Source organism: Heterodontus francisci, chromosome 45 (assembly GCF_036365525.1).
Source record: "Heterodontus francisci isolate sHetFra1 chromosome 45, sHetFra1.hap1, whole genome shotgun sequence".
NCBI lineage: Eukaryota > Metazoa > Chordata > Chondrichthyes > Heterodontiformes > Heterodontidae > Heterodontus > Heterodontus francisci.
In genome coordinates, this window is record NC_090415.1 from 12612970 (window position 1) to 12636517 (window position 23548).

General features: G+C 43.0%; 1 protein-coding gene across 1 annotated transcript; it reads right to left on the reverse strand.

Annotated features, from left to right (window-relative positions):
* Nucleotides 1-7439: 7439 nt before the first annotated feature.
* On the reverse strand, nt 7440-8058 carry LOC137356133 (histone H2B 7-like). The gene has a single exon (XM_068021934.1). The coding sequence runs from the start codon at nt 8056-8058 to the stop codon at nt 7678-7680; it is 381 nt and encodes a 126-aa protein (XP_067878035.1). The 3' UTR covers nt 7440-7677.
* Nucleotides 8059-23548: the final 15490 nt, after the last annotated feature.

Here is a 23548-nt window from a genome sequence, read left to right on the forward strand (position 1 = left end):
TATGGCTGCCCGCCAGCTCTGGCGAATGCTGGCAACTGACTCCCACGACTTGTGATCAATGTCACACGATTTCATGTCGCGTTTGCAGACGTCTTTATAACGGAGACATGGACGGCCGGTGGGTCTGATACCAGTGGCGAGCTCGCTGTACAATGTATCTTTGGGGATCCTGCCATCTTCCATGCGGCTCACATGGCCAAGCCATCTCAAGCGCCGCTGACTCAGTAGTGTGTATAAGCTGGGGGTGTTGGCCGCTTCAAGGACTTCTGCGTTGGAGATATAGTCCTGCCACCTGATGCCAAGTATTCTCCGAAGGCAGCGAAGATGGAATGAATTGAGACGTCGCTCTTGGCTGGCATACGTTGTCCAGGCCTCGCTGCCGTAGAGCAAGGTACTGAGGACACAGGCCTGATACACTCGGACTTTTGTGTTCCGTGTCAGTGCGCCATTTTCCCACACTCTCTTGGCCAGTCTGAACATAGCAGTGGAAGCCTTACCCATGCGCTTGTTGATTTCTGCATCTAGAGACAGGTTACTGGTGATAGTTGAGCCTAGGTAGGTGAACTCTTGAACCACTTCCAGAGCGTGGTCGCCAATATTGATGGATGGAGCATTTCTGACATCCTGCCCCATGATGTTCGTTTTCTTGAGGCTGATGGTTAGGCCAAATTCATTGCAGGCAGACGCAAACCTGTCGATGAGACTCTGCAGGCATTCTTCAGTGTGAGATGTTAAAGCAGCATCGTCAGCAAAGAGGAGTTCTCTGATGAGGACTTTCCGTACTTTGGACTTCGCTCTTAGACGGGCAAGGTTGAACAACCTGCCCCCTGATCTTGTGTGGAGGAAAATTCCTTCTTCAGAGGATTTGAACGCATGTGAAAGCAGCAGGGAGAAGAAAATCCCAAAAAGTGTGGGTGCGAGAACACAGCCCTGTTTCACACCACTCAGGATAGGAAAGGGCTCTGATGAGGAGCCACCATGTTGAATTGTGCCTTTCATATTGTCATGGAATGAGGTGATGATACTTAGTAGCTTTGGTGGACATCCGATCTTTTCTAGTAGTCTGAAGAGACCACGTCTGCTGACGAGGTCAAAGGCTTTGGTGAGATCAATGAAAGCAATGTAGAGGGGCATCTGTTGTTCACGGCATTTCTCCTGTATCTGACGAAGGGAGAACAGCATGTCAATAGTCGATCTCTCTGCACGAAAGCCACACTGTGCCTCAGGGTAGACGCGCTCGGCCAGCTTCTGGAGCCTGTTCAGAGCGAGTCTTTGCTTGCAGAGGGAGGAGAGCGAGAGGAGGGAGATAGAATAGAGAGGGGAAGTGGTGACAGAAAATGTCCTGTGATGATTGGCCAAAATAGACCTACAAGGTACAAACTCAAGTTCTGTGATCAAGTCTGAGAGTTTATTAGTCTTAACTAAGATAGATAAAGTGAATGTTTAACAACAGCAATAGGTTTGCAGCATCACTCTGCACCGGTTCTTGCTTCTGTGCTTGCTGGGGCGTGGACTTCTCTCTTTCTGCTTCCCTTGCTGTTTTCTTGACCGTACTCTATTTTCTCCTTCTAAGTGTGATAACGATGTTCCGTGGACCCCTCTGTCAGTGCCGATAATGTCCTGTAACACCCTTTCTTTTACCCTTCTTTGGGTGCAAGGATGTCACCATATTAGCTTTGAATTGTTCGAAGTATCCTAATTGGACCAAGTTGACATCATTGTTTGACCCTAGTTAGTTAATGGTTCAATCTACACACATTACAGATACTTCCTGTTCCTTTCTATTTTAACAAGGATACTAAAGGTCACATTCTCGCTGATGGAAGCCATTTTGAGTTTGCAATTCTGCAGTGTCCTATTTATCTCATCTCACCCCCTGTAAGGATGCTGTGGTCTTCAACCTATCTCTCCCATTGTTCTTACATAGAGGTTTTAACGGACTATAGCCTTGTAATGTCATTTCATAATGAATCAAGCATTAGCTCAAACAGACTGTAATATATTGATGTACAGAGCATACAATTAGTCCTATTATTGTAGCTGTCCTTATTATTCACAAAGGCAAAATATGTCATGATCCATCACCCCCACATTGTGGGACCCCTCCTGCTGCATGACTTTTCCTTTTTGTCGTGACTAAGTGCATCATCCACACAGACACATCTCTCAACATGGCATTTTGACATATTTCTGTGAAGATGACCGTCATGCTTTGCCATCCAGCCTTGACATAGCAGTTCTTGCATAAATGTAAGCCATGGAAATGCTCTAACCTTTACACAGCGTATAGCAGTGTTCAGGTGATACAGAAAATCCAGTGAATTGGGCAGAGACAATCAGTTGATCTCTCAAAGTCTCTTAGTTTTATGCTCCTATCTATACTACTTACTCCACAACTATTCTTTTGCACCTGCAAAGCTAGGATAGATGACTCTGGATTGTGTTCTGTAAGTAAGGGGTTGTTCTCCTTTGAGAAATGGAGATTGAGAGGAGGTTTGACAGAGGTGTATATAAGTTAGACAAGGATAACCTGTTCCCATTAGCTGATGGTACAAGGACTAGGAGACACAGACTGATGGTTTATGGCAAGAGATGGAAGGGAATGTGAGGAAGAACTTTTTCTGTTTTACCTGCTGGACCTCGCTGTCCACAAGTGTGGTGGAAGGAGAGAGAATCAATGATTTCAATAAGAAACTGGAGAAGCACTTGAAGGAAACAAACTTGCTGCAGGGCGACGCTGATCAAGCAAGGAAGTGAGTCTGATTGGATGTTGAGAATATTTTGTAAGCTTTCTTTCTGAATTTGCATTGACATTTTTAAGCTGCAAAATTCCACAGCACACTTGACCATCAACTTTAAGGGAGAAGAACATGGATGTTGAGAATATTTGTCGACTTCAATTCAGTCATGGCTTTTCATTTGTCACATTCTATGGCAAGGTTGCAGAAATATATTTGACCGCGAGTGGGCATTGCGATGACCGGGAATCTAATCTGGGTCAATTGTTTGGAAGGCAGATATACTCACCACTATACCAGCATCGCTGGCATACATGTAGCTCGTCATTTATACAGTATACACACCAGAGCTCATTGGAACTCAAATGTCATTTCAACCATTTCAATCTGCACTTTAACACCACGTTCATGTTCCCATTGGAGGATAGAATCATGGAATGGTTACATCATCTCCAAGAAACCGACAAAAGTCTAACAGGACTGGACAGACTAGATGTCGGAAGGATGTTCCTGATGGCGGGGGAGTCCAGGACCAGGGGTGACAGTCTAAAGATAAGGGGTAAGACATTTAGGACTGAGGAAGTGACAAAGTTGATTGATGAGGGAAGGGCTGTCGATGTCATATACATGGACTTCAGTAAGGCGTTTGATAAGGTTCCCCATGGCAGGCTGATGGAGAAAGTGAAGGCGCTTGGGGTCCAAGGTGTACTAGCTAGATGGATAAAGAACTGGCTGGGCAACAGGAGACAGAGAGTAGCAGTAGAGGGGAGTTTCTCAAAATGGAGACGTGTGACCAGTGGTGTTCCACAGGGATCCGTGCTGGGACCACTGTTGTTTGTGATATACATTAATGATTTGGAGGAAAGTATAGGTGGACTGATTAGCAAGTTTGCAGACGACACTAAGATTGGTGGAGTAGCAGATAGTGAAGGGGACTGTCAGAGAATACAGCAGAATATAGATATATTAGAGAGTTGGGCAGAGAAATGGCAGATGGAGTTCAATAAGGGCAAATGCGAGGTGATGCATTTTGGAAGATCCAATTCAAGAGTGAACTATACAGTAAATGGAAAAGTCCTGGGGAAAATTGATGTACAGAGAGATTTGGGTGTTCAGGTCCACTGTTCCCTGAAGGTGGCAACGCAGGTAAATAGAGTGGTCAAGAAGGCATACGGCATGCTTTCCTTCATCGGACGGGGCATTGAGTACAAGAGTTGGCAGGTCATGTTACAGTTGTATAGGACTTTGGTTCGGCCACATTTGGAATACTGCGTACAGTTCTGGTCGCCACATTATCAAAAGGATGTGGATGCTTTGGAGAGGGTGCAGAGGAGGTTCACCAGGATGTTGCCTGGTATGGAGGGCGCTAGCTATGAAGAGAGGTTGAGTAGATTAGGATTATTTTCATTAGAAAGACGGAGGTTGAGGGGGGACCTGATTGAGGTGTACAAAATCATGAGAGGTATAGACAGGGTGGACAGCAAGAGGCTTTTTCCCCAGAGTGGGGGTTTCAATTACGAGAGGACACGAGTTCAAAGTGAAAGGGGAAATGTTTAGGGGGGATATGCGTGGAAAGTTCTTTACGCAGAGGGTGGTGGGCACCTGGAACGCGTTGCCAGCGGAGGTGGTAGACGCGGGCACGATGGAGTCTTTTAAGATGTATCTAGACAGATACATGAATGGGCAGGAAGAAAAGAGATACAGAACCTTAGAAAATAGGCGACATGTTTAGAGAGAGGATCTGGATCGGCGCAGGCTTGGAGGGCCGAAGGGCCTGTTCCTGTGCTGTAATTATCTTTGTTCTTTGTTCTTTGAGATGAGGAGGGATTTCTTCACCCAGGGAGTGGTGAACCTGTGGAATTCTCCACCACAGAAAAGAGTTGAGGCCAAATCATTAAATAAATTCATAAAAGAGTTTGTACTACTGGATTCGGGCCTTTAGATGCTCATCAGATGAAATGCATTTTAATTTCCTCTTATATTTGTAAGGCTTTTTTTTTAACAGTACTAACTTTTAGGGCCACACAGTGATGAACACCGCAAACTCACAGCTCCAGCGACCCGGGTTCAGTTCTGGGTGCTGCCTGTGCGGAGTTTGCAAGTTCTCCCTGTGACGTGGGTTTCCGCCAGGTGCTCCGGTTTGCTCCCACAGCCAAACACTTGCAGGTTGATAGGTAAATTGGCCATTGTAAATTGCCCCTAGTGCAGGTGAGAGAATTGAGGGAAGATAGCAATGTGGTCGGGAATATGGGATTAATGTAGGAATAGTATGAACGGGTGGTTGATGATCGGCACACACTCGGTGGGCCGAAGGGCCTGTTTCAGTGCTGTATCTCTCTCTGACTCGATGTACTACTAAAGCGTGTCTTTAGTTCTAAAATGTTCGCCGCTTATTTCAAAAGGGATCAAGGAAGACGCGGACAAAGCGAGAACAGGGTACTGAGTTTGGATGATCAACCATGATCGTATTGACTGGCGGTACAGGCTCGAAGGGCCGAATGGCTTACTCCTGCTCCTATCTTTCTATGTTTGTATTAAGTTAGTTATTCGGCCCGTCGTGTCGCGGCCGGCTCTCTGCAAGACCAGCTCACCTCCTCCCACCGACCCGCCTTTTCTCCATTGCTCTGCAGTTTTGTTTTATTCTTGATATAATTATCCAATTCTGTTTTCAGGGTCTCGATTGAATCTGCACCCAACACACTCGATGTTATTCCTCTCCAATTTCAGATATTTCTGAAGGATTGGGAATATTCTTGCATGACTCACTTTTAACCAGTAGATGGCATCAGTCTACAATCATTTGGATCTTGTGATTTGTGTGCACACATATCGAACGCAATGGGTCTGCTGCTGCCCGGGGAGTTCTCCAAGCACGCCGCCTTGGCAGGGACAAAAACACTGACGAATTATCCCAGTTCCTTGTAAATCTCCACAATGTACAGAAATCAAACACGAAACGCAACATCTCTTTTAAAATCCGCCTTCAGCTTCTTTGAAACAACTGCCCTGAAAAAAAAAACTGACCCTGCCCGGAACTGAGTTTGGTATCAGATAACACAACGGCTCTTCAGAGACATCAAATTGGCAAAAGATAGAGCTGTTATCTCTTGTTGATTCCAGCACTTAAACGTCTCAGAAGAATTTGACCACCCTCTTTACTGTCCACTGATAACTCTCGAAGCAGAGTGACCCAGATTTCTTTGTCTCCATATTGCAGCTGGGAATTTCAGGACCTGACAGTTGTGAGAGCAGCGACACCATTGTATACAAGACATTTTATCAGAATAGCTCATTTTAGAACTCAAGACACGCCTTAGTGGTATATAAACGGTAGAATTGTAAAAAAAAAAGTCTTGCAAATATGGCAAGAGAAAATTAAAAGGCATTCCATTTGATGAGCAGATAAAAGCTTGACTCCAGTACAATTCATAGCAACGCAAAATAACGCGAACAGTATAACATTACCGTCTCTCAGACAGTAACCAGCCCTTTCACAGATGAAGTGGGTGGCTCTGAAAAGAGCCTTTGGGTTGTCAAATTCAGGTCTGGCAGCTTCACTTGCCCTTCGTGCTCGGAGCGCTGGTTTTCTTGGGCAGCAGCACGGCCTGGATATTAGGCAGCACCCCGCCTTGTGCGATGGTCACCCCTCCCAGCAGCCTGTTGAGCTCCTCGTCGTTGCGGACGGCCAGCTGCAGGTGTCTGGGGATGATACGGGTCTTCTTGTTGTCCCGGGCCGCGTTGCCGGCCAGCTCGAGGATTTCAGCTGTCAGATACTCGAGCACAGCAGCCAGGTAGACCGGGGCTCCGGCACCCACCCGCTCAGCATAGTTGCCCTTTTTAAGGAACCTGTGAACACGGCCCACCGGGAACTGCAGTCCAGCTCGGGAGGAGCGGGACTTGGCCTTGGACCGAGCTTTCCCACTGGTCTTCCCTCTTCCAGACATTTCCACAATCTCACAAGCACTTTCACGAAGAATGTTGAGATCCGCCCACATTCCTCCTCCTTGTACCTTCTGGAGGAATGGAGTGGTGGGCACTGCTGATTGGTCACTCTGCTCTGTGCTCTTCATGTAACCAATCGGAGAGCTGCTGAATTCACCAATCAGGAGACGCCAAGGAGATGAGGGCGGAAAATAACGGCGCCAAATTGTCAGACTGCAACCGATTTTTCAAATTTGAAAAGCCCGCCAATATATTGGGGCGGCTTCAATATAGAATATCGCATTTATAGTTCTTTTTTTACGGTTAAATAAATAAAACCTTTTTCATATTGTGTTATTCTACATTTGGTAACAAGTTCCAGATTGGCTTTTACATTCTGACATCTATTCGGGTTTACTCTGTCCTTTTTGAAACCAGCGGGCAGAAAGTCTCTTTCACAACATTCTCCAACCGGGCACATTTCATGTCAATTTTCATAATAATACCGCATCACTGATGAACGATTGTTTGTTATTCGTGGGAGACAACAGCGGAGTGTAGATTTTCAGTGTCAGGTGTCAGCGTGTGAGACGGAGGGTTCCGACACCACCCGGGGTTCCAGATAATGTAATTATTAATTTTTGAGGTCAAACTTGAACTAGGGAAATAAGTGACTGCGAACTGATGTATGTGCGTTAAATCAGCTTGTATTGTCGAAATACAGAAAAGGGGCCGAATATGAACACGTCCGAGAACAAACCTCACAAATGCTCAGTGGTCAGTAATTTATGTACGGGACATTATTAGTTAGAGACAGAAAGATCGCACGGGCAGTGAAACTGCATTAACCAGAATCTATGGGAGTAAAACAGAGATCAAAAAGGCAAGGACACTTGATATATAAATCAATATAAGTCGATACTATACAGACAATGTTGTAGCTTTTTCAGAGAAGTTGTGGGTGGCTCTTAAAAGAGCCTTTTTGTGTTTTGGGTGTGTTTCAGTACATTGCGGATATTTACTTGGAGCTGGTGTATTTGGTGACCGCCTTTGTACCTTCCGACACGGCGTGTTTGGCCAGCTCCCCGGGCAGCAGCAGGCGCACGGCGGTCTGGATCTCCCGGGAGCTGATGGTGCTGCGTTTGTTGTAATGGGCCAGGCGGGAAGCCTCACCCGCGATTCGCTCGAAAATATCATTCACAAACGAATTCATGATGCTCATGGCCTTGGAGGAGATGCCGGTGTCAGGGTGAACCTGCTTCATCACTTTGTACACGTAGATGGAGTAACTTTCTTTCCTGGATCTTCTCCGTTTCTTGCTGCCCTTCACTGGCGCCTTCTTCAGAACTTTCTTGGCACCCTTCTTGGAAGGTGCTGCTGTTTTCTTCTCATCAACCATGATCACTATCAACTTCAGACACAGAATAACCGAAATATCGCTCCAAGCTCGCATTTTATAGACATCCCCAGAACCCTATGCTAATGAAGGATGGGAGAAGGCCATGTTCATGATTGGCTGGTTTACAATGATGTCATTGCCTGATGTTCTGTATCGATCTGATTGGGTATCTAAAGTAACAAATCACATTTTGTGCTTCTCACAGACACAAACTGTCGCAGCAGTCAGATCGTCCAAACCCCCCTTTGCCCGCCCTTATCCATCTATGTCAGTGACTTGCTGAGTCCCTCTTCCTCATCAACCATTTCTATTTTGCTAGTACGAACTCGTCTCTTTTTTCACTCTCTATAGTTCCCTTCCTTATCAGGATGTAGCGCCCCTCTGCACTTCCGTCCATCAACAGGACCGAATCGTCCAGTATAGTGGGTGTCAGATACATAAATGATTTGGAGGAAAGTATAGGTGGTCTGATTAGCAAGTTTGCAGACGACACTAAGATTGGTGGTGTCGCAGATAGTGAAGGGGTCTGTCAGAGAATACAGCAGAATATAAATAGATTGGAGAGTTGGGCAGAAAAATGGCAGATGGAGTTCAATCAGGGCAAATGCGAGGTGATGCATTTTGGAAGATCCAATTCAAGAGTGAATTATACAGTGAATGGAAAAGTCCTGGGGAAAATTGATGTACAGAGAGACTTGGGTGTTCAGGTCCATTGTTCCCTGAAGGTGGCATAGGAGGTCAATAGAGTGGTCAAGAAGGCATACGGCATGCTTTCCTTCATCGGACGGGGTATTGAGTACAAGGGTTGGCAGGTCATGTTACAGTTGTATAAGACTTTGGTTCGGCCACATTTGGAATACTGCGTGCAGTTCTGGTCGCCACATTACCAAAAGGATGTAGATGCTTTGGAGAGGGTGCAGAGGAGGTTCACCAGGATGTTGCCTGGTATGGAGGGCGTTAGCTATGAAGAGAGGTTGAGCAGATTAGGATTATTTTCATTAGAAAGACGGAGGTTGAGGGGGGACCTGATTGAGGTGTACAAAATCATGAGAGGTATAGACAGGGTGGATAGCAAGAAGCTTTTTCCCCAGAGTGGGGGACTCAATTACTAGGGGTCATGAGTTCAAAGTGAGAGGAGAAAAGTTAAGGGGGGATATGCGTGGAAAATTCTTTACACAGAGGGTGGTGGGTGCCTGGAACGTGTTGCCAGCGGAGGTGGTAGACGCGGGCACGATAGCGTCTTTTAAGATGTATCTAGACAGATACATGAATGGGCAGGAAGCAAAGAGATACAGACCCTAAGAAAATAGGCGACATGTTTAGATAGAGGATCTGGATCGGCGCAGGCTTCGAGGGCCGAAGGGCCTGTTCCTGTGCTGTAATTTTCTTTGTTCTTAGAGTGGGGCAAATGCGAGCATTGAAGTGCAAGTCCTTATCTCCATGTAGCGTGCCAAATAAGGTTGGTCAGCTGCAGTCAAAAGTAACCACATGAAAGATTTATATGACAGCGCTTCTGATATGTCTTCCTTTTTCCTCAACCGAGGATACCCTTGTCCTCACTTTCCACCCCATCAGCCTCCACATCCAAAGAATCATCCTCCGCCATTTCTGCCACCTCCAGCGTGATGCCACGACCAAATACATCTTCCCCTCCCTTCCCCTGTCAGCATTCCGAAGGGATCATTCCCTCCGCGACACCCTGGTCCACTCCTCCATTACCCCCACCACCTTGTCCCCTTCACATGGCACCTTCCCCTGCAATCACAGGAGATGTAATACCTGCCCATTTTACTCCTCTCTACTCACAATCCCAGGCCCCAAACACTCCTTTCGAGTGAAGCAGCGATTTACTTGTACTTCTTTCAATATGGTATACTGTATTCGCTGCTCACAATGTGGTCTCCTCTACATTGGGGAGACCAAACATATACTGGGTGACCGCTTTGCGTAACACCTCCGCTCAGTCCGAAAGCAGGACCCCGAGCTTCCGGTTGCTTGTCATTTCAACACTCCCCCCTGCTTACATCTCTGTCCTGGGATTGCTGCAGTGTTCCAGTGAACATCAAGGTAAGCTCGAGGAACAGCATCTCATTTACCGATTCGGCACAATGCAGCCTGCCAGACTGAGCATTGAGTTCAATAATTTCAGAGCATGACGGGCCCCCCAATTTACTTTTATTTTTAGTTATTCTTTCCTTTTTATATTTATTTTATTTAATATCACCTCAGTTGGTTCAGTTTGCTTACCCACTTTTTTTTCATATTTGTACTTGCGGCTGTTCAATTTTCATCCATTAACACCCTATCTGTACGAATGCTTTGTCTTTCAACACACCATGAACATAATGTTTGCCTTTGCTCCATGACCTTCTGGTCAGCTATTCTGTGACATTTTCCTTTCTACACCTTCTCCCTTGTTATCTCTTGCCCCACCCCCGCTTTACTTGCTTAAAACCTTTCACATTTCTAATATTTACCAGTTCTGAAGAAGGGTCACTGACCTGAAATGTTAACTCTGCTTCTGTCTCCACAGATGCTGCCAAACCAGCTGAGTATATCCAGCATTTCTTGTTTTCATTCTGAAAGATTTATATCGTGACCATTACATAATTCTGGCTGAAACGAGGCGAGGCAAGGGAACTTATTATTACTGGCGACAAATATTCAGGAAAGACAGGTCTGAAAAAATATGGAGGGTTGTGGAGTTGAAATAATTGATCAAATATAATATGATAACACTGGCAGGGATGATGTTTTTGAGGTGTTAACAAAAGCATCTATTTGGTCACATATGTGGAATATGGCAGGAGGAAATGCATGGACATTCTGGGTCGCAAAATATTTGTCCTTCCCTGCCGGACATGTGAGTGTGGGATTCATTCTGTGCCCATCAGTATGTGATATTTACCCGTGGCTTTTACTCCATATCTGTCAATCTATGGTCAATGATTTGGTCATTTCATTCAATAATTTCAATCTTCAATAGGTGATTCTGTTTTATTTTTCTCCGTAACATTCAGTTTCTAAATGGGTGATGATGGGTTTTGTTCTGTGAGTGTGGGTTTTGTTATGCATCTGTTAATATCTGATTTTGGAGTCTGGGCATTTCTCTTTATCTGTTAATTTCTGAATTGTGAATTTGGATTTTAATCTGCACCTGTCAGTTTCTGGTATGAAGGGCTGTTTGATTTTGTCTCTGTACCTGTTAGTAAGTGGCATTTTTGTGTAGCTTTACACTGCACATGTTAATTGATGACATGCCAGCGTTGTTTTCACTCGACATGTCAGTCTCTGGTTTGGAGGCCTCACCTGTGTTCTGTACCCATCAGATGTCTACATATAAGGATGGGTTTTAACCTGTTTCTTTCAATCTGTTGTATGTAAGTACTGTTTATTATCTGTATCTGTAAGTTTCTGATGAACGAATGTGGACTGTATTGTCTCCCTGTCAGTGGTTCATTAAGAGATATTTTACAAGGTACCTGCCCGTTCTGATATGTGAGTGTGGGTTGTGATCTACAGCTGGCCGTTTCTGGTATGAGACATGAGCATTGTTTTCACTCTGTGTACGTTAGCCTCAAGTGTCAGAAGCTGGGTTTAGTCATACATCTCATTCTCTGCTGTATGATTGTGGATTTACATCTGTGCAAGTTCGTTTCTGATACGGGCGTGTGAATTTTATTCTGTATGCCAATTTCTGGTATGTGAGTGTGTGTTTTTTCTGTCCTGTCACTTTCTGCTGAACTGTATGGTGGATTCAATTTGGATCTGTGAATTTCTGCTATGTGAATGTTGGCTTTCCTTTACATTTGTCATTGAGTTATACAGCACAGAAACAGGCCCTTTGGCCCACCGTGTCTTTGCCTCCCATCAAGCATGAATCTATTCGAATCACATTTTCCAGCACTTGGCCCATAGTCTTGTATGCTATGACGTTTCATGTGTTCATCGAAATCCTTCTCAAATGCTATGAGGGGTCCTGCCTCTACCAGCCCTTCAGGTAGTGTGTTCCAGATTCCAACCACACTCTGCGTGAAATATTTTCTCCTCAAGTCCCCTCTAAACCTGCTGCCCTTTACTTAAATCAATCTCCCCTGGTTGTTGATCCCTCCACTGAGGGAACGTTTTCTTCCGATCTGTACTATCAATGTCCCGTGTAATTTTGTATACCTCAATCAGTTCCCCCCTCAGCCTTCTCTGCTCCAAGGAAAACAACCCTAGCCTATCCAGTCTCTCTTCATAACTGAAATGCCACAGCCCAGGAAACATCCTGGTAAATCTCCTCTGCACGCTCTCCATTGCAATCACGTCCTTCCTTTGGTGAGTTGACCAGAACTGTACACAGTACTCCAGCTGTGGCCTAACTAGCATTTCATTCAGCTCCCTCATAACCTCCCTGCTCTTATATTCTATGCCTCGGCTAATAAAGACAAGTATCCCATATGCCTTCTTAACCACCTTATCTCCCCGTGCTTCTGCCTTCAGTGATAGATGGACAAGTACACCAATGTCCCTCAGACCGTCTGTACATCTTAGGATCTGACCATTCATTGTATATTCTCTTGCCTTGTTAGGCCTCCCAAAATGCATCACCTCACATTTTCGCACTTCTCTGGATTAAATTCCATTTGCCACTGCTCCACCCATCTTACCAGCCCATCTATATCATCCTGTAATCTAAGGCTTTCCTCCTCACTATTTATGACACCAATTTTCGTGTCATCTGCGAACTTACTGATCATATCTACTACATTCACGTCTAAATCATTCATGTACACTACAAACAGCAATGGTCCCAGCACCGATTGCTGTGGTACACCACTGATCACAAACTTTAACTCACAAAAACAACGCTCGACCATCACCCTCTGCCTCCTGCCACTAAGCCAATTCTGAATCCAATTTACCAAATTGCCCTGGATCCCATGGGCTCTTACCTTCTTAACCAATCTCCCATGTGGGACCTTATCTGAAGCCTTACTGAAGTCCATGTAGATAACATCAACTGCCTTACCCTCATCTACACATCTAGTCACCTCCTCAAAAAATTCAATCAAGTTTGTTAGACACCATTTTTTTTTTCAAGTCACCTCCTCACTCTGCTTATTATTAAATATTTTTATTAATTACCACCTCCCCCCTCACCCACTCCCTGACATTTTCTATACTCCTCTGGCCTCCGCTGTTTTCTGCCCTAAGCCTCTTTTTTTTTCTTATCCAATCCTCTATATCCCTTGACATCCAGGGTTCCCTGGATTTGTTGGTCCTACGCTTCACCTTTATGGGAACATGTTGACCCTGAACTCTCATTATTTCCTTTTTGAATGACTCCCACTAGTCTGATGCAGACTTTCCTATAAGTAGCTTCTCACAGTCCACTTTGGCCAGATCCTGTTTTATCATATTGAAATCGGTCTTCCCCAAATTGAGTACATTTATTTCTGGTCCCTCTTTGTCCTTTTCCATAACTTCCTTAAATATTACAGAGTTAATGCCACTATCCTCGAAATGCTCCCCCACTGACACTCCTCCCACTTGTCCGGCTTCACTCCCTAGGATTAGGTCAAGCACGGCTCCTTCTTTGGTCGGACTTTCTACCTGCTGGCTCAAAAAGATCTCCTGTATGCACCTTAAGAATTCTGCCTCCTTTAAGCCATTTGCACTAAGACCATCCCAGTTGATATTGGGTAAGTTGAAATCCACTACAATTATTACCCTATTATTTTTAAACCTCTCTGAGATTTGCCTACATATCTGCTCCTCTCTCTCTCACTGACTGTTTGGAGGCCTGTAGTACACTCCCAGCCAAGTGATTACCCCCTTTTTGTATTTATGTTCTACCCATATGGATCATTTGAGGAATGTTCGAAGATATCATCCCTCCTTATACAGGAATTGACTCCTTGATCAACTGTGCACTGCCACCTCCTATTTTATACCCTCCCCTGTCATGCCTTAAGATTCAATACCCTGGAATATTAAGCTACCAGTCCTGCCCTTCCCTCAACCATGTCTCCGTGAAAACAATAATATTATATTTCCATGTGTTAATAAATGGCCTCAATTCATCTGCCTTACTAGTAAGATTCCTTGCGTTAAAATAGATGCAATCCAGCCTTGCAGTGTTAGTTTGTGTCTTAACAGGTCTGCCTTTTCTTTGCCTTCCAGAATGACTCAGTTTCTCTTCTATATTTGACTGTACATCAACCCTTACTGCACCTCCCCTCTGTATCCCACCCCCTTGCCAAATTAGTTTACAACCACCACCCACCCCCCTCACCCCCCTCCCCCAAAAGCACCTGCAAACCTCCCAGCAAGGATTTTATTTTTATTTATTTATTTAGAGATACAGCACTGAAACAGGCCCTTCGGCCCACCGAGTCTGTGCCGACCATCAACTACCCATTTATACTAATCCTACACTAATCCCATATTCCTACCACATCCCCACCTGCCCTATATTCCCCTACCACTTACCTTTACTAGGGGCAATTTATAATGGCCAATTTACCTATCAACCTGCAAGTCTTTTGGCTGTGGGAGGAGCACCTGGCGAAAACCCACGCGGTTCACAGGGAGAACTTGCAAACTCCACACAGGCAGTACCCAGAATTGAACCCGCGTCGCTGGAGCTGTGAGGCTGCGGTGCTAACCACTGCGCCCTTTTCTGTGTCCTCCCCAAATCCTTTGCATGCTTTCTAAAATGTGAGCCCCAGAATTGGACATAATACTCCAGCTGGGGCCAAACCGGTGTTCTACATAGGTTTAGCATAACTTCCTCACTTTTGTACTCTATGCCTCTATTCAAAAAGCCCAGAATCCCATATGCTTTAATAACGACTTTGTTAACCTATCTGTTATCTTCAAAGATCCGTGCAAAACACTCCAAGGTTTCTCTGTTCCTGCACTACCTTTAAGATTGTACCATTTAGTTTGTTTTGTCTCTCATTTCAATCTTTTATGTTGAATTTCATCTGCCATGTATCAGCCCATTCCACCAGCCTATGTCCTCTTAAGGTCTATTTCCAACTTCTTTACTGCACTTGCAATTTTCAAGCCATCTGCAAATTTCAAAATTGTGTCTGGCACCCTAAAAATCCAAGTCATTAATGTATCAAAAACAGTAGTGGTCATTGTACAGAACCCAGGGGGACACCACTGTAATATCTCCCTGCAGTCCAAAAAACAGCCATTCACCACAACTCTGTTTTCTATCTGATGAAGGGTCACTGACCTGAAACGTTAACTCTGCTTCTCTTTCCACAGATGCTGCCAGACCTGCTGAGTATTTCCAGCATTTCTTGTTTTTATTTCTGTTTTCTATCTCTTAGCCAGTTTTGTCTGCATGCCACTACTGCTCCTTTTATTCCAGTAGCTTCACTTTTGCTAACAAGCCAAATATAAGGTACTTTATCAAACACCTTTTGAAAGTCCATATACACAACATTAACTGCATTACCCTCATCCATCCTGTTATCTCATCAAAAAAATTCAATCAAGTTAGTCAAACATAATTCGCCCTTTGCAAATCTGCACTGGCTCTCTATTTGTCCATGCTTATCCTTGTGGCTGTTACTTTTCTCCCCGATTACTGTTTCTAAAAGCTTCCAACAACACTTCTTCAGCAAACTAGGATGCTGAACTGGGACCGGGTGACTTAATCACATTAAGTAGTCAGCCTTTCTAGTACCTCCTCTTCATTTTTATCTCATCCAGTATCCTGGCAACTTCCTCGTTCACCATAGCTTTGGCAAAGACCTCTTTCTTGGTAAACATCAACGTAAAGTACTCATTTAATCTCAGCCATACCTTCTGCTTCCAGCAATAGATCTTCATTTTGGTCCCTAACCAGCCCCACTGTTCATATGTCTACAGAAGAACTTTGGCTTCTCTTTTGTTAGTTGCCAATCTATGTAAAACTATCCAGAATCCATAATAACTGATAACATTGCTCCATTCTTACATAGAAGTACCACAATGATCACTGCTGTGAGAAATGGAAACATTCACATTGCTGCCAAAAGGATATTCCCAGAGTTGGATTCAGACAAGGCATGTAACCCATGCCATCCCTGACCTGGAAGTGCAGAACTAACATTCTTCCTCATTAAAAGCAAATGTGCTCACTATTAAGCATCAGCTGATTTTCAGTTGGCAGCATTCTAAAACAGAAGTATGTGGCATTCAGGTTCACTCCCAGGCTTGAGCACATAATCAAGACTGACATTCCCTGCAGTGCCAAGGAAATACCAGGTAGAGTCTTACTGGTAGAAGGGGATAATCAGGTGGGGTGTTTTGACTGATTTACTCTTAAATACCACTTTCTAGTAAGAGTAACTGGGATAGTAATCAAGAATGGAAACCTGGATTGAGTATTTCTCCTTCCTAGGCCCAGAGATAAGTCTACTCGACACACATCTAGGATCTTCCTGGACTGCACTGCTCAGTGTCACATTGGACAATGCATTTATAAACTAAGCCATTTAGGTGATTGTGACTATTTCACTTTTCAAAAGCTGCAATTCTTTTGGCCTGAGTTAAGCTACAAATTTAGTGGCTAGTATTTTCAACTTCCAGTAGGTTTCTGCTCTGGACTGGCCCCCAATGGGCAGTGAACTAAGATTACCAGTTAGAATCCACATAGCTACTAAGGGGAAGATTCAAACACAAATTAGAAGTGAAATGGTAGCATTCTGACTCATCCAAAGGCTGACATAAAATGTTGCCACGTACCCTACAATGAGAAATGGTATTGTTTGTACTGAAGATGCAAAGATACAGAAACAAAAAAAGTTACTATTCACCAGTGTGTCACCACAAATAAACTTTATGGAACACTATTTCCCAAGGCTGCATTTTGTGTTGTTTTTCAGTAGTCTAATACATTGAAAATACTCTTTCACTGATCTGAAACGTTAACTTCACTTCTCTCTCCACAGACGCCGCCAGACCTGCTGAGCATTTCCAGCACTCCCCGGTTCTATCCCAGACCTCCAACATCTGCAGCATTTTGCTTCCATATTAGAACATAATGATATTTGAATATATCAGTCATAAGTGTACATATATAATGATCATGCTGTTTACTACACTGAAATTTACTTTATCAAATAGTACTTAATGTCTCATTCCATAGGAAGACTAGTTGGAACCAAACGCAAGAATCTTTTGAAGGATAAAAAAAAACTGGATGGTGAAACGGAGGAACACTCAGATCTTTCCAGATGAGGTTATGAGCCAAATGGCCCTCTTCATCCATAGATATCTTGTAATTTAGCCTAAGCTGCTGTTCCTCCTCAGTAAGACATATGCTCTGGTTATGTTCCCAGTGCTGTGGAGCAAAGCGTTCTGCTAGTTTTTGATTTATACCATTGAAAAGATGACTTAGATCAATTGGTAGAAAAGGAAATAATCCATGAAGAGGGAAGATATCTTTCAGTATCAGCACCAACAGGTACCAAAACAGGTAGATCCTCTAACATTCATGAGCACCACCCTGAGTTCGACATCCCTCTTCATCGCTCCCTTTCAACTAATAGGCTGAATGAGTCTTCAGTTCAAGATTATAGATACATTGACCCATTTGAAAGAAAATGGCATACTCCCCTAGACTTCTGAGATGCCCAAGCTTCTGCTCCTACCAAAGCTGCTGGCACATCAGTTGCTTGCTCCCTTTTATAGATGGACGTTGGTCCTGATCCAGTTCAGGTGCAATCTGTCCAACTTGTACAATTCCCACCTTGGCCAGAAACAGACCCAGTGATCCAGGAAATTAAAGCCCTCCCTCCTGCACTATCTCTTCAGCCACGCATTCATCTGCTCTATCCTCCTATTCCTATACTCACCTGCACGTGGCAGCGGGGGTAATCCAGCGATTACAACCTTTGCGGACCCCTTTTCTTTAATCTGCTACCGACCTTCCGAAGTTCATGTTGCATGACCTCATCCCTCTTTGTACCTGTCAGTTTCTGGTATGGAATAAAGATTTTTTTCATTACCTTTTATAATCTGGCAAGTGAATGTGAGATCACCCTGTATCTGTCAGTTTGTGACATATTACTGTGACTTTTACTCTTCACTTGTCAGTTTCTGATACGTGAATGTGTATTTTATTCAGGGTACCTGTCAGATACTAAAATGCAAGTATGTATTCTATTCTGTTGCTGTTTGTTACTTGTAATTAATTGGAGTGTTTACTCTTGATCTGTCAATCTCTGGAATGTGAATGTGGCTCTTACTCTGTGTCTGTCTGTATTGGATTTGCCAGCAAGTGCTTTTCTTTGCCTTTCTGTTCCTGACATGTGAATGCGAATTTTACTATGTACCTCTCAGTTACTGGTATGTGATTGTGGTTTTATTCTGTCTCCACGAGCCGATGATTAGTGATTGCAGCTTGTGTCCAAGGCATGTCAGTATCTTGTTTGCACATGCCCATTCTTATATGCATGTTGCTTTATGGGAAATGACTATAGGATTTACTCTTTTTTCTGCCATATTACTTCTATGGCTTCAAGGGCTGGTCAGAGACTGGGAATTCTGTGATGAGCAACTCATGTCCTAACTTCCCAAAGTCTTTCCACCACCTAAAAGCCACAAGTCAGAATTCTGATGGATTACTCTCCACTTGCTTGGTTGAGTGCAGCTCTAACAACACTGAAGAAGCTTGATACCATCCAGGACAAATAAGCAGGCTTGATTATCTTACCATTCACCAGGTTATGCATTTACTCCCTCCACCACCAGTGCACAGTGTGTCCCATCTAAAAGAAGTACTGCATCAACCTGAGGAAGTACCGTACAACAGCACCTTCCAAACCCATGACATCTGCTACTGACTGGAACATGGGCAGCAAGCTTATGAGAATATTACCACCTGCAATTTCATCTCCAGTTTGCACAACATCCTGACTTCAAAATATAACACCATTCCTTCATCATCACTCAGCCCAAATTCTGGAACCTCCTGCCTAACACCACTTTTATGAATGACATTCATTCTGTAGCTGTTCATCACTGGTACAGTCTGAGTGTAGAACTTATTCTGCATCTGCCACTCTGAAAGACAGGATCTGTTTGTTTATATTTTAGGAACAATGAAGGAGCTCTTTCACACCTAGATCTGTCCAAATATCTGTCCCTCTTTGTATGGTATGTGTGTGAGGGATTCATTCTTTATCTCAGAATGTGACTATATTTATCTCTGTCACTTACTGATCTGTGCATGTGCACTTTTCACTCTACCTGCCAGCTTCTGATGTGAGTGGATTTTTTTATGTACCTGTCATTTACTGATGAATTGAACGGTGGTTTTGGTTTGAATCGCTCACTTTCTGTTACGTGAATATGAGTCTTCCTTCGTACTTGTCAATTACTGGTATTGAAGTAAGATCTTTAAACTGCACCTAATACAAAGCAAAATAGTGTTAATGCTGGAATTTGGAAATAAAAGCAGAAAATTCTGTAAATACACAGCAGGACTGCCAGCATCTGTGGAGACAGAAACAGAATTACCCTTTCAGGTCAATGACCTTTCATCAGAAAGGTCTGTCCTGATCAAAGGTCATTGACCTGAAATGTGAACTGAATTTCTCTCTCCACAGGTGCTGCCAGACTTGCAGAGTATTTCCAGAATTTTCCATTTTCATTTACACTGTACATGGACATGTACATGTTCTGGCAAGTGAATGTGGGATGAATATTTAACCTTTCAGTTCTGATATGCAAATGAGGATTTTACCCAGCATGTTGTCAGTTCCTGCAGTGCAATTATCTGATTTATTCTGTAACTTTATGATTGTGGTAATTGATTGTGGGTTTGACCCTACATCTACCAGTCTCTGTAATGTGAATGTGGCTATTACTCTGTATTTATCTGTGCACAATTTGTGAGTGTTTGTTTTCCTCTCTGTGTCTGTTTCTGACATGTAAATGTGGATTTTGCTATGTACCTCAGTTACTTTATGTGTATGTGCTTTATTCTGTTTCTGTGCATCTGTGGTGAGCTTCACATTTTCCCTGTACCTATCAGCATCACACTTCTTTGTATGGCCATTATTCTGCACTTGTTGGTTTATGGTACTGCTTGAATTATTCTTTCCCTCTCATTCCCTGATATGCTACTGTAAATTTTCCTCTTCACTTGTCAGATTCCACTCTGTGATAATGTTGTTTCTCAGTCTGTCTGCGTCTGGTATGCTATTGTAAGATTTACTGTGTGCCCATCAGCTTCTGGTATTTAATTATGGAGTTCACATTGTAACATTCAATTTGATCTGTGTGAATCTGCTTCTGCCTTGAACTGACAGTTTCTATTCTGTAAGTGTACATTTACAAGTGTACTTGTTAATTTCTGCTAAATAACTGTTTGTTTTACTCTGTGCATGTCAGTTGCTGCAATGGGAAGTTGGGAAAAGTTTTTAATTCTGAAAATGGCAATTACCGATAAGTAAATGTGGGTTTAAGTCGGTAACCCTCATTCTCTGGTATATGAGTTTGTGTCTTTTTCTTCTGGTTAGCTGTCACACTCACTTCTCTGAAGTAAACGTCTTATGAACCATCTCCAACACATTTACTTCCTTCATTAAATAGGGAGACCAAAACTACACACAGTAATCTAGATGTGGTCTCACCAATGCCCTGTATAACTGAAGTATAACGTGATTATTTTCATTTTCAATTCCTCTCGTATTACTGTCATTTCCTTCTTATCAACCTTTAACTCCTAATTTTCATTCTCCAGAGGACCAACACTCAATTTACTTACACTTTTCCTTTTCTAATACCTGTGGAAACTCTTGCTATCCGTTTTTAGATTTCTAGCTAGCTTACATCCATGCTCTATTTTTTTTTTCCTGATTAACCTTTTATTCATTCTCTGCCATTCTATATATTATGACCAAATAGCTGACCTGCCAATCATCTTTGCTCAATTATATGCTTTTTCATTCAGGTGGTTGCCTTACTTAACTTCTTCAATCAACCATGGATGGAGGGTCCTCCCCTTGGAATTTTTCTTTATAGTAGGGATATACTTATTTTGAGTATTCTGAAATATCCACTTAAATGTCTGCCACTGCTTCTCTATTGAACTATCTCCTGGCCCAGTAACCCAGTTCACTTCAGCTAGCTCAGCTTGTATGCCCACATAGCTGCCCTTATTTAAGTTTAAAATACTAGTCTTAGATCCACTCCTCTCATTTTCAAACTGGATGCAAACCTCAATCATATTGTGATCATTGCTACCAAGAGGTGCATATACTCTGAGGTCATTAATTAATCCTGTCAAAATACACAATACCAAGTCTAATATAACCTGCTCACTGGATGGTTCTAGAAGATGCTGCTCAAAGAAACTATTTCGAAAGCATTCTATGAACTCCTTATACAGGCTTCTGTTACCAGTCTGATTTTTTCCAGTTTATATGTTGATTAAAATCACCCACGATTATTTCCATCTCTTTATCACAAGCACCCATTAGTTATTCTTGTATACTTCATCCTACATTGTGATGACTGTCTGTGGGCCTGTAGACTACTCCCACTAGTGCCTTTTTTCCCTGACTATTCCTCATCTCCACCCAAACCGATTCTACATACTGATCTCCTGAACCAAGGACATGTCTAACTATTGCACTAATGCCAATCTTGATTAACAGTGCCAGCCCTCCAACTTTACCTAGCTTCCTATTCTTCTTGAATGTTACATACCCCTCAATATTGAAGACCCAATCCTTGTCATCCTGCAGCCATGTCTCCATAATGGCTATTAGATCATATTTATTTACTTCAACATGTGCTATCAGTTTCTTTACTTTGTTATGAGTGCTCCGTGCATTCACATACAGAGCATTTAGTTTTATCTTTTTGTTATCCTTGTAACATCTAGTGTTGACTGTTGGTCTGCTCTTAGTTTTTTTTCCCTCTGTGTCCCTTCCTGCCATTCTCTGGCCTTCATTTCCCATATTACTATTCTGTTTTCCTGCCTTGACTTTATCCCTTGATTTGTTACATCTGCTAAAGCTTGTTCCCCTCCCCCTTTGTTTAGATCAAGTACCTCTCTACATCCCTAGTTATACGGTTTGCTCGAACACTGGTCCCAGCTTGGCTCAGGTATAGACTGTCCGAACGGTACAGCCTCCACTTTCCCTAGTACTGGTGCCAGTGCCCTACAAACTGAACCTGACTTCTCCCACACCAGTCTTGGCAGGTCTAAATTTCACTGTTAATCTCTCAATCCCTAGTCTACAATTTACCTCTGTCATTTTCGGATTTTGAGTGTGGCTTTATCTGTACCTGTCAGTTTGTTTTATGTGAGAAACGTCTTATTCAGTACCTTTCAGCTTCTGTTGTGTGTGTGTTCTGGTTTGTACTTTGTCCCCATCAGTATAGGGTATGTGAGTGTGGATTTGACAGTTAATATTACATTCTTGTGTATATGAGTGGGAGTTCACACTTTATCTTTGATTGTCAAGCAGCCAATTTAAGTTTTAACCTGTGCCACTCTGTGTTTGTCAGTCTCTGGTAGTTAAGTGCGGCATTTATACTGTATCTCCTCATTTCTGATATGTGAATGTCGATATTAATATGTACCTGTTGATTTCTCCTATGCAAGTCTGGGCTAAAATCAATTTCTGCCAGTTTCTCATATGTGAGGGTGGCATTTATTCAGTACCTGTTACTGTCTGAATTGTGAGAAGGTTTTAATCTTTCTCTGTCAGTTGCTGGTATGTTAATGTGGGATTATTCCGGATCTTTCAATCTTTGGAATTTGAGTCTGTGCTTTACCCTATTTTTTTTCTGTGAAGTGAATGAGGGATTAAATCTGTACCTGCGCATTGATAGTAAATGAATGTAGTTTTTAGTCTGTATCTGTCAGTTTATGAAAAATGAATTTGGTTTTATTTCTCTGTCTGCCAGATTCTGATATGTGACTGTTGTTTTATTCTGTACCTGTTATTTTCTGGGATATGATTGTGGTTTTTGATCTGTATCTGTCAGTTTCTATTACTTGAGTGAGTTTTACTTTGCACCAGTTGTCTTCTGGTATGTGTGTGTTGCTTTTAAGCTGGACCCGTAAAGTTAAGGTAATATAGCGTGGGTTTATTCTGTATCTATCAAACTCTAGTGTGTGACATGGGGCCTTTCTCTGAATCTGTCGATTTCAGCTCTGTAACTGTAAGTTTTAATCTGCAACTTACAGTTCCTGATAGGTGTGTGAGCACATTTTCTTTTCTTCTGCAGCTATCAATGTCTGGTACAGAGGATGTGTGTTATTCTTATCTTTCAATTTCTGTCATTGAAGAATTGCTTTTCCTTTGAACTTCTCAGTCTCTGCAATGTGTCCATGGGTTTTACATGGTAACTGTCTCTGTTAAGTGACTCTGGTGTGATTCTCTATCCAACAGTCTCTTGCATGTGAGTGGTTTTATTTTCTTCTCTGTAACTGTCAGTTTCCCATCAGTGGCTGGAGGTTTTAATCTTTACTGAAACT

Coding starts and splice junctions, on each gene's coding strand:
- LOC137356133 (XM_068021934.1), bottom strand. CDS start 8,058: ATGGTTGATGAGAAGAAAACAGCAGCACCTTCCAAGAAGGGTGCCAAG.